Source organism: Lissotriton vulgaris, chromosome 6 (assembly GCF_964263255.1).
Source record: "Lissotriton vulgaris chromosome 6, aLisVul1.2, whole genome shotgun sequence".
In the NCBI taxonomy this organism is placed as follows: domain Eukaryota; kingdom Metazoa; phylum Chordata; class Amphibia; order Caudata; family Salamandridae; genus Lissotriton; species Lissotriton vulgaris.
Genome location: NC_141694.1, coordinates 88,140,189 through 88,154,645, shown reverse-complemented (window position 1 = coordinate 88,154,645; position 14,457 = coordinate 88,140,189). Strand labels below are relative to the sequence as shown.

General features: G+C 45.8%; 1 protein-coding gene across 1 annotated transcript in view; it reads left to right on the top strand.

Annotated features, from left to right (window-relative positions):
• Positions 1–14,457, top strand: part of LRRC73 (leucine rich repeat containing 73) — a 132,447-nt gene that overhangs the window by 46,310 nt on the left and 71,680 nt on the right. The window contains exons 2-4 of the mRNA XM_086925993.1: positions 4,108–4,268; positions 11,066–11,188; positions 13,724–13,824. Of these exons, the coding sequence (XP_086782119.1) occupies positions 4,108–4,268; positions 11,066–11,188; positions 13,724–13,824 (385 nt within the window). The remainder of the gene's footprint in view (positions 1–4,107; positions 4,269–11,065; positions 11,189–13,723; positions 13,825–14,457) is intronic.

The window sequence follows — 14,457 nt, the reverse complement described above, 5'->3', positions numbered from 1 at the left end:
TACTGACTCGGCCTTGATTTCAATGGTGGAGGAAGGCAGATGCATCTTGGATTCGGGAGGATCCGCTGCTGTGGTCCTCCTGGATCTAAGCGCTGCATTTGATACGGTTGATCATAATATACTGATCAACCGTTTGGGGAAGATTGGAGTGAGAGGGTCAGCCCTCAAATGGCTCGCGTCGTACTTGAGTGACCGGACTTATCAGGTCTGCGAAGGCAATTTTCGATCTTTGCCTACCCCCCTTCAGTGTGGAGTACCGCAGGGCTCTTCATTGAGCCCTACGCTTTTTAATATCTACATGGCCCCACTGGAGGCGGTGGTTTCACCCTTCGGGGTGAAAATCGCAACCTATGCAGACGACACTCAACTGATCGTCTCGCAGTCCCTCTCGGAAAGCCAGGGGGAAAAATTCGCATCATGTTTAGTTAACATCATGTCATGGATGTCGGATTCCCGGCTCAAACTAAATGGGACGAAAACGGAGCTGATGCTTCTTGGCAATCTGTGTACAACACTTCCCAAATCCATGTGGCCGGATAGTCTAGGCGCCCCCCCAGTTCCCAAAGCAGCAATAAAAAGTTTAGGGGTCTGGCTAGAACCTGAACTGTCAATGACCACTCAAGCTAAACGAGTGGCAGGGACTTGCTATGGACTGCTCAGGTCAGTACGGAAGATCCTCCCGCTACTCCCTGAAAACTCCCGGAAACTACTGGTGCAAGGATTAGTCATGTCAAGGCTGGATTATGGCAATGCCTTATTCCTTGGCTCACCAGAATCCACTCTGAATGTGCTCCAAAGAGCTCAGAATGCGGCTGCACGAATGCTCACTGGTACTGCCAAAAGATCATCAGCTAAGCCTGCTCTCAAGGCCTTGCATTGGCTTCCAATCCGAGCTCGCATAAAATTCAAATCCCTCTGCATCGTGTTTAAAGCTTTGCAAGGATCAGGCCCTCCTATTCTTAGAGACCTGGTGCGCCCCTACAAACCTACGCGAGCCCTTCGCTCGGATGATGGTAATTTTGTAGTGATACCCAGAGCCAAAAAGGTGAGGTCCGGCGGTCGCCGGTTCTCTATTAATGCAGGCCAATTATGGAATGCTCTGCCGATGGCCCTGCGGAAAGAATCCAATCTAGTGCGATTCCGCAAAGCATTGAAAACTTACCTCTTCCCCCTTTAGGCTTTCTCTTCAGTTGTATTTGGGTGGTGGTCCTGTGTTTTGTTTTAGCGCTGGGACTCTCGAGGGCAGCCATGCGCTTTATAAATCTCTTTTCATTTCATTTCATTTCATCCTGGCTGTTGGGGGGCTTGAGGGGGTTGTTGAATTGTGCTGCACTAGGCCCTGGCTGCTCCATCCTGCATTCCATTTGTTTTATTTCCTATTTTTCGTTGGCCTGCTAACATGAGTTATTTTGCCGCTAATGGGCCTTTCGTTAGTTTTCGCCCGCTAAAATCAGAATTTCTATTGCCTTCACGCTAGTGTTAGCGGCAGTATTCACCGCGGCTCCCTGAAACTATCGCCATGTAGCGACGTCTTGTACATACGTCGCTAACAGAGTGATAGTTTTCAGTGGTACACGGCAGTAGGAAAACTGCTGCTAACGAGCGTTAGCAGTAGTTAGGGCCAGTCCTTGTACATATGGCCCATGGTTTACTCCTTATGATTATCTGCTTTCGGTTCGAATAGCGAAGTAACCCTGGTGATTCAGTGTCATAAATGGACTGGTGACCCCCACGGAAATCTTCCTGATCAATGCAGTTTGACGACTGCAGGCCGTGACTCAAAGATCGGGAAAGTTCTTAAAGTACATTTTGTGAAGATTGTCTACTGAATGGTCTTCACTATTTTTATTGGGATTTATGAGGCTTGCTCTTCCGGTGGTTGTATGAAAGGGCTTTGCTGCTGTTCTCTGTTGCTCTCCAGTTATATTTCTATTCTCTGTCCTGGGACCCCCTTTCGTCTTGCATTACTAGTAAAGAATGCCAGGCTAGGATCCCGGAGATGGGAGAGATTCGCTCTTTGAAACAGAGCAGGAACAACAGTAACAGATATCAAACCTTGCTTTGTCGATGCACTGCTATTATCCGTCAAACAACTGAGTGTGACATACGATGAGCAGCTTCGCTTACGGCACCGATTAACACCCAAGCAGTGCGCGACGACATCTCCTTCAGCACCCCAGCCTTCACTCAACGTCTCCATTAACCTGTCAACACCACATATTGAGACATCACTCTCCTCTCATATCACTGTGCTGTGGAAATTCATGACCTCCCTCTAGCCCACGGCTCATATATCTCTCTCCGAACCCGCCAAAGCACTGTAAGTCGGTCTCGCGCCTGCATGGCCATCGAACATAGCCCCACAGCCTTGCTTGCATATTGCAGCGGTTTATAAGTGTCAATATGTGTCTGCCCTTCATAGCCTGTTCCAAGTATGGAACACTCGCTGGCCCTTACAGCCAATCACAGGGATCGAGCCAGCCTGACCACGACGACAAACTCCCATGTGTTAAGCCTGGGGTCTCCAACCTTTTCGGTAAAAAGAGCTCTTTTCGTTCAATGAAAATGTTATGTTATGTTATGTGGGATTTATAAAGCGCACAGCTACTCAAAAGAGTGTCCCGGCACTAACGGAACAGTAAGTAAAATCATCCCGAACTAATATTAGATTTGTAATGATGATCATGTTAATCAAAATATTAGTGGCTCCACTTGCTGGAAGGCCAGCAGAGGTCTCCCCAGTGCAGCCGGCAGGGTAACTAACACTGATGTAAATTGGATACATTTCAGAAATCTATTTTCCTCCAAACATCAGTCTATGAGTTCTGAAAGTACACACATTTACATCTCAAATAAACCGTTTTACATTTTGGAGATACATATATGAAATCAACCAAGCCAAATGCTCTGATTTAGTAGGATGGGCTGCACACAGGAGAGCTACTTCCAGGAGGCTGGGGAGCTGCCAGCAGCTCCTGGGCTACTCGTTGGAGAAGCCTGTATTAAGCCATGTCAAGAAATCACAAGCCCAACTCCAATGACATAGTCCTGGCTGAACAAGTCCATAAACCCCAAATATCAAGCAGTGCCTACTAGCCCTATTGTCGAGCCCTACATATCTGTTGCAATCCAACCCAACTATCCCAACCACCTCAGTCATAACCTGCATTAACTTAACAATCTATTGCAAATATCAGGATTTTTTGTATTGCACCCAGCTGTAGCAATCTAACTCTGCCTGATGATAGGAACCAATCCCAACTAGGAAGCCCTATGTGACCATTGCAACCAGCCATGGGTATCAAGCCGCCACTAACCATCGCAAGCAACCCTTTGGTACCACATCCTCCTTGATCACCGTACCCAGCTCTCAGATATTGATTTCTGTCTAACCATTTCAACCAGGCGCTGCCGGCCAGTCCTGCTCGTTTAGCATGTTTTCTACCAGGCTGTATTAAAGCGTGGGTGGAGAACATGCACAGGCTCATAGTCCCTTCCGGAGCGCCAAACCACTCAGACCAATCATTATTTTGCTAACAGCAGTGTTGTAATTGGCTTAGGGGGAGCCTCTATTCTTCCTGGTTCTGTTCTGGCCGGACACGGACAGACAACGGAGGAGAGACTCAGTGATGAGGTACTTTTACTTTTATTTTTCTATACCCCACCTCCCCGCCACCCCTGATCCTTGCCAGCCGCCACTGGCGTGGAACTATGCTATGAAGCTTAAGAATGCTCTGACTCTGGGCTTCCATGTGTATTAGGGCGTAGGAGGTTTTCTCAGACCGCTGCATGCACTGAGCCTCACCTGATCATAGTTGATGAGACACAGGTCCTTCTGTGCACTGGAGGTGGAAGAAAGAAGTGAGGCTGTTGATGAAAGGTCCAGATCAACATGTACTGGACACTGGAATGGACATAGTTTCTGAGGCCGGGATACTGTGACCTTGCACATAAAGTCCTTTTACTCCTTATGGTAACCAAGACTTCTAATGGTTGATAACTGCATGGTTCACTATCAGAATAATTCTTGTGTTACTGACCACTGTTATGTTCACCTCACTTCTATGCAACATATTTGGTGACCCTTTGTCCTTCTGTATTCTGCAGCCTCCATGGAAGTCCTCTGACCGATGCCGGGCTGGCTCTTCTCAACCCAGCCCTCGCAGTGCACCCTTCGCTGGTGTCGCTCGACCTGGGTGACTGTATGCTGGGCGATGAGGGTGTCAACCTGATCTGCGGGCTCCTGCCACCCGACGGAGCCAAGTCAGGTAAGGCAAGGATAGATTTAGGGTGAGGAAGCATGAGTGGCAGCTTCGTAGCTCTGAGAGAGGCGGTGCTAGTGATTGGGAGAGTACCATGGTAGCACCATAAGTACGACCAAATGCAGCAAGACGGGCGTAACTTGCATAATTTGCTGTAGCATAATTACGGATAATTCCAATAAATTTCGTGAGGATGCATTCTGGGCACGGATGATAGTGCTAAATGCAACAGAACAAGGTCAGCAGCAGCCAGCAGCCAGCAGCCAATCACATTCTGCTCCTGTGCTCTTTGGTAGGCAGTTTTACCTGAAATTTAGACAAACGGGCGAAATAGCATAATTTTCGCTTAACGCGAAATTACAGAAACTACTCTGATTACTCCAGCGTAATTAAAATTACGCCCAGGCCCAATGATAACTGGGTTGAGATTGAAGTGAGCTGTGACAAGGGTTTGATACTGGAATACCAGGGGCACAGTAAAGCAGTTAGAGGTACTTTTCCAGAGCTACGGTGTGGCACTCATTTTTGTCAAAGCCGGAGTTCCAAGCCAGGCAGCACTTAGGTGCATTGATTGAGCTGCACGTCCTGGAGCAGTAGGAGACGGAGATGCCCTGGTAGCAGGAGCGGATGGTAACATAAATGTGGTGGGCGAGCTAAGTGCCCCACTGCATCTAAAAAACACACTTACATTAAAGAAGAATACAAAATAAAAGCACTTACATGCATTACAATTACATTTAAAATACATTCCCTTACCTGGGCTGCGTCCTCTGGGTCCTAGCAGTCCATGGCTCCGACGGGCACCAGTGGAAGAGGAAACTTCCCTAACCAATCCAGATGCTGCTCCAATGCTGCACGAGTGTTACAGCAAACAAATGATGGACGGAATGCTGTCAATGCAAACATTCTCCCCCAGTCAAAAGATCTGGGTTCAATCCATTGTTCTTTTGCCCACTACGCAACCCTAGTTTGGACCCAGCCACATGCAAATCAGTCTGACCCTGTGCCCCATGGAAACAGTTCAGACCGAACCGCCAGGTCAGGTCCTACCTGGACCGGAAACAAGCATCCTGGACCAGTTTCAGGTAAAGTCACCCTTCTTCAGCCAGGCTATCTTGAATCCAGTGGCACAGTGAGCAAGGGACCCACATCTGGGCATACCCATCCCACTTAGGGCGGAAAGTGTGCTGCATGAGAGCAGTGCATGGATTGGGTGGAGTGGGCTGGATAGACGCTCCTTTAGGCCCTGTAGGCCTGTGCTTGTGTAAGACAGTGGGTGGAGATCTGCAAAGTGCGCATGTCACTTTCGCCGGCTCAAGTCAGCCGGCCAAACTGACTTGCACACTTTTTCAGTGTTTGCCCAGCCACGTCACCAGTCCCCCGTGCAGCAAAAGAAACGCCCTGCCTTCATCCCAGCTCCTGGGCATGCTTACGGCTGTCGCACACTTTGTGAACAATAACATTGCTTTAGTGCGGCTCACAGCAGGCCTTGGGTGACGCTCCCCTGCCCTCACGAAGAAACCGCCGCTGAGGTAGAGCGGTTGAACTCCAGTCTCTTATGAGTGCCAGGGAGAGCTATCACATGACTGTGCCACTAAATATTATCCCTTCAGTGCCTGCAAGATCTGTAGTGGTAGCCCTGCTGTCCCACCCTTTAGAAGCTGTATGCCTCTGCGGTCTGAGATAGTATGTTTGGGGTCTCTCAGTTCTTCCATGAGGTCCCTTCATGCGCTGTGACTGACAATCTACAAGAAGGGACATGGCATAGATAGGAGGAAGGGAGAGAATATTGCATATCTAGATTTTCTTTTTTCCCTCAAATGCCCAGGACTACTTGACCCATTTTTGGGAAACTGTACTGAAAAGGACACAGTTTTGGCACACATTTTTCATAGTTTTCTAGTGGAAAGTGAACCTCAAACACCTTTGGTGAGGGTCAGACCTGCTTGGTACACACACAGTTTAAACATGGGGCTATTTCGTGAGTGTGTCTACTAAACTTACATATTTTTTATTTTGCCAATTGTACCTATAAATTGCTGTGAAATGCACTATTTGAACCAATTTTCCCAAATATTTTTTCTCTTGTGGGGCACCCCCTGAACCCTCCTCATGCAATTATGGCTCACTCACTGGCTGTAATTCACCCCACGGCTGTTAGACTTCCCCATCTGCCACTGTCCACATCTCCCCTTTATGTCACACCTTAGTTTGAAATCTCAGCAGCTGCGACTGACAGTGTCACCGTTTTGACGTGAATTGGGGCTTCAGTCACAAACAACAGCCTCTGCCGCTGAATTGTATTTTTAATGCAAACTTCTGTCGCACCTGGATCTTCATATCAGCGAGAACTTTTTAAAAGCTGAAATCTCTGGTTCACACGACTACCGAAGGCACCTTTGTTTGCCATGACCGCTCGAAGACATATATTCAGAACTCATTTTATTTTTTGCTTCAAATGGATTTTATTTTGAACATCGATGACATGAAATAGAACAGTGAAACAGATTGTGTAGAATCACTCACCAGCCTCACCGCTGTTGACCAGTGCTTATTTTGAGCCGGTAGTTTAGGTGCTCGGCACCATCACTTAATTGTCAACATTGGCAATAGTGTCAGTCTGCCACATGGTGGCGCGGTCTGTCTAATTTAGAGATGTGCACAGCAACTGTAGTTTAATAATTCAACAGACACTAAAAAGAACTATTACCTGCTGCTCAAGCCATTCTTATAGTGTTTGGGACATAGAGTAGTCTAAATTGTCACACTTACAGGCCTGTGATTGTTAGTATTTGTATTGATACTAGCAGTGACAGCGCTGGCAGGGCAATGTGTGGGATAAGCTGCAGTGGTCTCCTGACAAGGGCCCGGGCACCTATTTGTTTTTTTTGTTTTTACAAATGAAGTACTCCTACAATAATCAGCACTTGTCGTTATTATAGAACCAGGTTTAACAAGAGAAAGTAAAACATAACCACAGCTGCTATTATCATGGAGTAAGCAGGGGTGGGGGTGGGTATGGAAGGTAGAGGACCAGCAAATGATTCACTCCCTCACCCCAGAAGAAACCACCCCCTCTCTTCAATCCGAAACTCGTGCATCTCCCCAACTCAGATGGCAGGGCACCCCTGAAAGCAATACCACGTTGCAGCTTACCCTTTAAGGAGTTTTATTTTGCTCAGGGAGGTTTTGTTTAAATTGTGGAAAATGCAGACTCTTCATGTCCCTCTATGGCTGGACACGGTCTCAGACACGTGGCATAAAACAGTTGCTTTTGGAATTTGGATGATTGAATGGAGCCAGAGTATACAAATATAACAATGGATTAAGATCTAGATAAGGGCTACATGGTTAAGCAGAATACTAAATAGGAGAGGATGTCTGTCGCCTTTAATAAATCAACGAGTCCTATTAAGCCCTGAAGAAGTCCAAATTGTGGGCGAAACGCGTTGGCTGTGTGGAAATGTTTATGTCTTTATAGAAGAAAGTGAATAAAAGAATCACAAGATAAAAAAGAACAAAGACCTCTCGAATCGTCTCTATGTTGCTAAATACAGCATTGACTGTGCTATTTGCTTGAGTTCTTTTGAAAATTGCCTCTCTTTTTGTGTATATAGGTTTTGTTTGGTGGCCTGGTCCTGCAGATTCCATCAGTCCCCTCAGAAAACTGAGTTTGCCAGGGAAGGGGAGTCGTGCTTCATCCCTAAATTATCCAACGCCTGTGTTTTTATCCACAGCTGGACATTTTTCCAGCTCCATCGTGATTAGAGGTACAGATAGGAACAGGGCAAGACCATCTCACCATCGCCCTCACATCTTTCTTGCACATGGCTCACTGCAGCAGGAGGTTCATCCTTTCCATAGGACCATATGACCCCATTTTCACCAAGATCCTATCCAGGGCCACTGGAAGAATGCACTTTTGCAGCAGTAGCTTTGGTCGCATCATTATGTATTTGATGCATTTGCACATAATCCATAATCTGCGGATTTTAACAAAGGAATGTTTCTAGCGCAACATTTACTAAAAATGTGGCGACATGTTCACGCGCAGTCGATGGCCCTTCAAAGAGCTCAACTGGTCATCTTTCAGTTGCTTGTTTCTGTATTTATTAATGTTAAATATAATTCATTCTGTACAAGTAATCCTAGCATAAAATGTGCAGTGTTATGCAACATAGTTTGTCTTTTCTTGCCACATACTTTAATCAACCCTGCTGCATAATATGGTGCTCTGCTGCCACATAATTCCTGGAACTTCTAGTTCATTGGGTCTCACCTACCAGATAGGGTTTAACTTTCTATAGGAGAAAGCCACTTGTGGACCATACCAAAAACCTAGTCAGTTTAGAGCCTGCATATTGCTTGTCGCTCTCATTTGCCTAATTTTTATTTTTGTTTGGCCCTAAACCGAAGCATAGTTTCTTTACCATCCTTCTGATTGGCTAACTTGTATCCTTCCACTGCTTACTTTAAAGGAACCACTTTTTTCTTAAGGACTCCATGAGAGTGCATGTGTTGTTCAGCTCTGTCCCTCACCTTTCACTACGCTACCTCTGGGGAGTATCTTCCCATCAGACCTGATTCTGGGATAAACACTAGGACACAGGTCTCTGTTGTTGCTTCCAGTATGTACAATCCCAGTCTGTCCATTGTTCTCGACTATGCCAATGTCTTCACCTCCGCCTATAGCTCTCTCGTTGGAGTTCTTCCAAGCACCCCAAACATCCACAGCTGAGTATCACTGGTTGTCACATGGGTGCTCAAAATCTATTTGCTCCTTAGGGGTCCCACTCCAGTGGATGCTACGGCTCGGAGCTCTGAAGTGGTTTTCGGTGGCTACTTCAATCTGCGTCATCCCAGAAACTGTCCAGTACCGGGCTTTCGTGGGGCAACCTAATCCTTTCTGGATGTAGTAGCCTTGATTTGTTTCCATTGATCTAAAAAGACTGACTAACAAAAAAACAGAGACCTGTTCCCTTGGACAAAGCCTATCAGATGCTGCTCTCTTTAGAAAATGAAGAATTCGTTTTTCGCACTTGCACTTTTTTGAAAATCGCCAGCTGAGCCCATAAGATGATGACCAGCCCCAGAATTTTGAACTCTGCATGGAAACCTTGCTCAATGAATTGATGAATTGTTAATGGTGTATCAAATGAACTGTCTAACACTTTTTTATATGGATTTTATTATATTATTGTAAAATTGTTTGATTGTGCTTTTATGGATTCTTGGAATCCGAATAAAGATGTTTGAACTTCTATTTGACTGACTAACACATCTGATAACAATGACTTGTAGGCAATTAGTTAAGGGCTGGAAACAGCGTCCGTGATGGCATGGAACACGGTGGTCACCCTAGATGGGGAACAGCCTTTACTACAAAGTTTTTACCAAGAAAATGCAATCACAATGCATTTTTTACATCGGGATTACATTTACCACGCAAGTCTTTACACCGCATATATGTTTGTATTGGTGAATATGAGGCAGGGGCGGCTGGTACCCCTTTGAAAGTGGTGAGGCGAGTGCCCCACCACTAAGCAAAAATATAAAATACACCCCCCCCGAAAAACCCCAAAGTAAACCAACCCTCCCTCCTAAAGCTCAAAATAAAATACCCCCTCCATCCAAAAGCTCAAAATATAACACCCTTCCGTCCAAAAGTTTAAAAAAAACTATAATAGTATTTTAAATAACTATAATAAATAGTACTTAACCACAGCTGCACGTCCTCTGTCCTCCTCGGTGTTCCACTTCTGAATCTGCAGTCGAGTTCCCCTAACCAATCCAGATGCTGCTCTCATGCTGTTAACCAGCATCAGATAAGCGGAGTGGGCAGGCTGGATGCTCCTTCAGGGCCTATAGGCCTGTGCTTGGTCTCCACCCAGCTGTCTAAGACAGCTGAGTAGAAAGCTTCAAAGTGCGCATGTCACTTTGGCCAGCACAAGACAGCCGGCCAAAGTGACATGCACACTTTGAAGTATCCAGTCAGCCGCTGCTCCTGGCCTCCGCTGCCAATCGTCAGCAGAGGACACACACTGTATGTCTCTGGGCTCAGGGTCGGGTGGCTGCTGCAGTGCGCACATCAGAAAAATAAAATGGCAATGACATATTTTCACTACCATTTTATTTTTCCTGCACGGCTGGCTGCAGGCTTGGGGCGACGCTCCCCCGCCCTTGTGCATAAACCACTGCTGGTATGTGGTAAGTAGTGTATATATTTTTAAGGATAATAAAAAAAACAGGGTTGGGGGGTCTTTCCCCCAAAAAGTAAACCTTTACTTGACATAAATGTAATTTTTTTTTTAACATAGATTTTATTTACAATAGTGTACTAAGATTTATTGTATTATTTTTGAACAGTAGGCGGCAGTATTAGACAGACTTTTTTTTGTAAGAGTAAGCGTGGTAAAAGTATGCGTGGTAGTGGGTTGCGTGGTAAAGGTATGTCAGATGTGAGAGAATGCAAATGCGTGGTATGCTTTTAAAATCTGCGTTGTAAAAATATGTGCGCATACAACCACCCTCTGAGGCAGGCCTATCTTCGGGCTCAAGTAAAGATCTGTTGTTTTTTAAAATGTATTTAGCTTGGTCATATTCCGTGATTATGGGTGAGGTTCCTCCATTATTTGAGGCGAGTCAAGTTGCCCCAGTAGGGACTGGGAGAATCTATTGAGAATGCTTGTGGCTCTGGGTTGAGGCGTGTCAAACTGTCAACATGAATAAAAAATCAATTTTGGATCACTGTATATGTACCACTGTATAATGAGGTTCGGAATTGGGTTTTTTTCTCCTCTCAGGTCTGAAGGAACTGACCCTAAGTGCAAATCCCGCGGTCACGGCTAAGGGATGGGCTCGACTGGCCATAGCAGTGGCTCACAGCTCCCAGATCCGGGTGTTGAACTTGGACTACAACCCCTTAGGTGAGAGACTGGGTGATAACCTCAGCTCTGCTATGTTTCACATTTCACGTTTTCTGGATTTATCTGCAGGGCAATTTTCAAACCCCAGCTCCAAATTTCTATTTTTGCCGTCTGAGATTGCTTGCGCTTTAAATATATTTGAAATGTTTATATGCTAGTGAATCCCCAAATCCTCAATTTGACTTCGACCTGTGACAATCCATACCAAGGACATGCCAGTGCTGAATTTGAGCCGGTGGGTTTCCGGTACTTGGCACTTAATTGTGAACACCTGCACTAATGACAGTCTGCCACATCGAGGCGTTGTAGGTCTAGTTTAAAGATAAGCAAAAAACAGCTTTTTATTAATTCAATTGACTTTAAAAATGACTAATAGGCTGACAAAGCCATTCTTAAATCTTTGAGGGCTTGGAATAGTCTGAATTGTCACAGTCAGTTGTCACGTGCAGCACTGTCGGTGGTAAGGGGTGGTCCAAGCTGCCAATCTGAAGTGACCTATTGACGAGGGCCCTGGCGCTTATGTTTTTACAAATTAAGCACTGACTGTTTTGCGAACCATCAGAAATGGGTCACAGGAGCAGCCGGTACCTTCCTAATTTCCCCCATGTTCGGAGTCATGTAAAAGCTCAGAATATAAGTGGTAGATACCAGGGTTGGTGGAAGGCTTCAGGGGTAGTTTTCCAAGACTGGTAAAAACTCAGAATGGAAGAGCTGAATTTAAAGGTGGCATGGAGGCTTGTGGGTATTTCAAAGTCTGGTAACTGCACAGAACGAGAAAGGGCAGAATTAACAACGCTGCATTTCTACAGAGACCGAATAACGTTTTGCTTCTGCTGTGGTACACAAAGCTGAACGTGTACCCATAGAGGGTGAGCTGAAAGGCTAGCACGAACAAAGATCTACACAAGTTCAAATATATCAACTGAATACATAAAGAAATAAAAACTATCTGAAAATCAAAAAAACATCTGCAATGATCTCGAAGATTCTGCTTCACAAATGTAGTATCCTTCTGTCTCTTTAAGACGGACATTGGTACCCGCTGTTCCGAAGCATGTTTCGCACCCGCATGCTTCCTCAAGGCATCTGAGAACATGTCGAATGACTGTTTTCAGGCAATTTAAGTGAGATTGGCCAGTATCATTTTAATGCAAAGGGATAATGTATTTTTTATAGAACTATTTATTAAGAACATAAAGAACATACAATCAACAAGGCCTCCCTATAAGAAGCCAGAATAAAGTAAATACCCTGGCATATTCTGACATTACAATGTAAATGGACGTTACAAATGCAGATATTTCTAAATGCCAACTTGCAACTCTCAGCTGTCACTGATCACCCATCATTACTCGCAACTCACACCATAACAACGCACAACTCAGACCTCTACCATCACAACCAACAACAACCATTGCAACTAGCAACCAACACCACTTGAGACTTAGTACCACAACAACCCACAACCCTCTCACCTCTTGTGTCCTTCTGAAGTATTTGTAGCTACACAGTGGAGTGACATTAGTGAACCACATTTTATCTTGATACCATACTCTCATCGTTGCGTAAACAAACCGCACTGCACATGTCCGCCGGCTGATTAACGTCACAACACATTACATTTTTATATGGCATAAATTTATGGCACAGCTCATGCCGTCTTTTATACTCAGTGTCTTTTTTATGCTATCGCTTTTGTAAAAGATTTTAAGTAATCATACAGTAAAGAATATCATTATCATTACCATCTTTGCGTAAACAAATCGGACCTGGCAGTTGTTTCATCATCACAACTCCACGTGCTTTAACCCCTCCGACGCTCATGACGAGCTCAGCTGAGCCACGGTTCTTGTGTGTCATGACTGTTAGAACGCTCAGGTGCGGGGCTAATTCGCCTGCTGTGCAGGGCGTTCTAAGGTCGGGCGTGGTCATGACAAGCTCAGCTCGTCATGAGCACACGAGAAATGTGGCTCATGACGAGCTGAGCTCGTCATGAGTAACGGGGTGCTGTGCGCGCTCCCCCTCCCCCCAGCACAGCGGGGGAATCGGCCCCACAGCCAAGGGGTAATATTCACCAGCTCAGAGCGACGCTGGGATAAATCGCTCTGGTTGTAATATTCTGGACTGACACCCCTGGTAGAATATGTACCAGTGTGCAGCAGGGCCACATTGGGCATTTGGGTCCCCATAAATCAGGGCAGTGCGAGTGTTGAGGAGAATTGTGGCAAAGCTCCTCTGCTCAGAATGGCTGCAGGCATGGGCCCTTCAGAAGATTGATCAGGAAGAAAAGCAACCAACCCTTCCTGTAAAACCTTAGGACTGCTGAAGTAAGCACACACGCACTATGCAGAAAACGTCCTGGAGTTGTGTGCAGATCTGCGCCCTGCAATATTGCTTTTGTTTTGTACTTAGGTTGAATGTTTGTGCATTCTATCAAAGATGAGGGTTGTCCTGCTTCTGCATGAGCAGCCCTGTGACTTGATACAGGTGACCTGCTGCTCACGTGGTCCTCTGATGACTGTCCCTTGCCTCCAGGTGACCACATCGCAGGGATGCTGACCGTGGCGGTGGCGTCCAGCCGGACCCTGGAGGTGCTGGACCTGGAAGGAACAGGTCTCACGAACACGTCGGCACAGGTAATGCAGTGTGCGGGGTCTTGTCAGTGGGTGCACTGGGTGAGGAGGTCTGGGCCTGGCTCCTGGTGGGCTCTGTGTGTGACGTACCTCTACTCCTGACCCCAAATTGTACTACGCATGTTCTGCCTGGTCTCTGCGTCCAATGCACCTAGGCCAATGCACCAATTGTGTCAATTAGCCAGAAGTAAGACCATTCTGGTTTGCGGGTTGTACATTGCGTTTCTTTATGAATGGAAAAACTGAATGTTCTCATGTGTCTTGGACACATTTAGAGATTCCCAATGGGGTCACAAATAGACTGCCTCATCAATATTCATAAGGTAGGTCGCAATTTAAGACTCGTTGGGAATGGGCAAGAACACAGGGCTGGTGGCCTGCTGGGACAGCACGCGACCATATCTGTGTTTACTTTTCAATAAAGCAACTTTCTTTTCAAATGCAGTCCGTTTCCTTAAAGGAAAACGGAATGCATTTAAAAGAAGAACATTTACATTTTCTTTTCATTTTTTAAGGGCAGGCAATGGTCTAACAAATATTTTTGCTTACATTCACAGAGTGGAATGGGTCCACTGGGACCCCCTTCTCATTTGAGACTGGTTTACCACCTACTTGAAGTAGGTGGTAACTGCAATT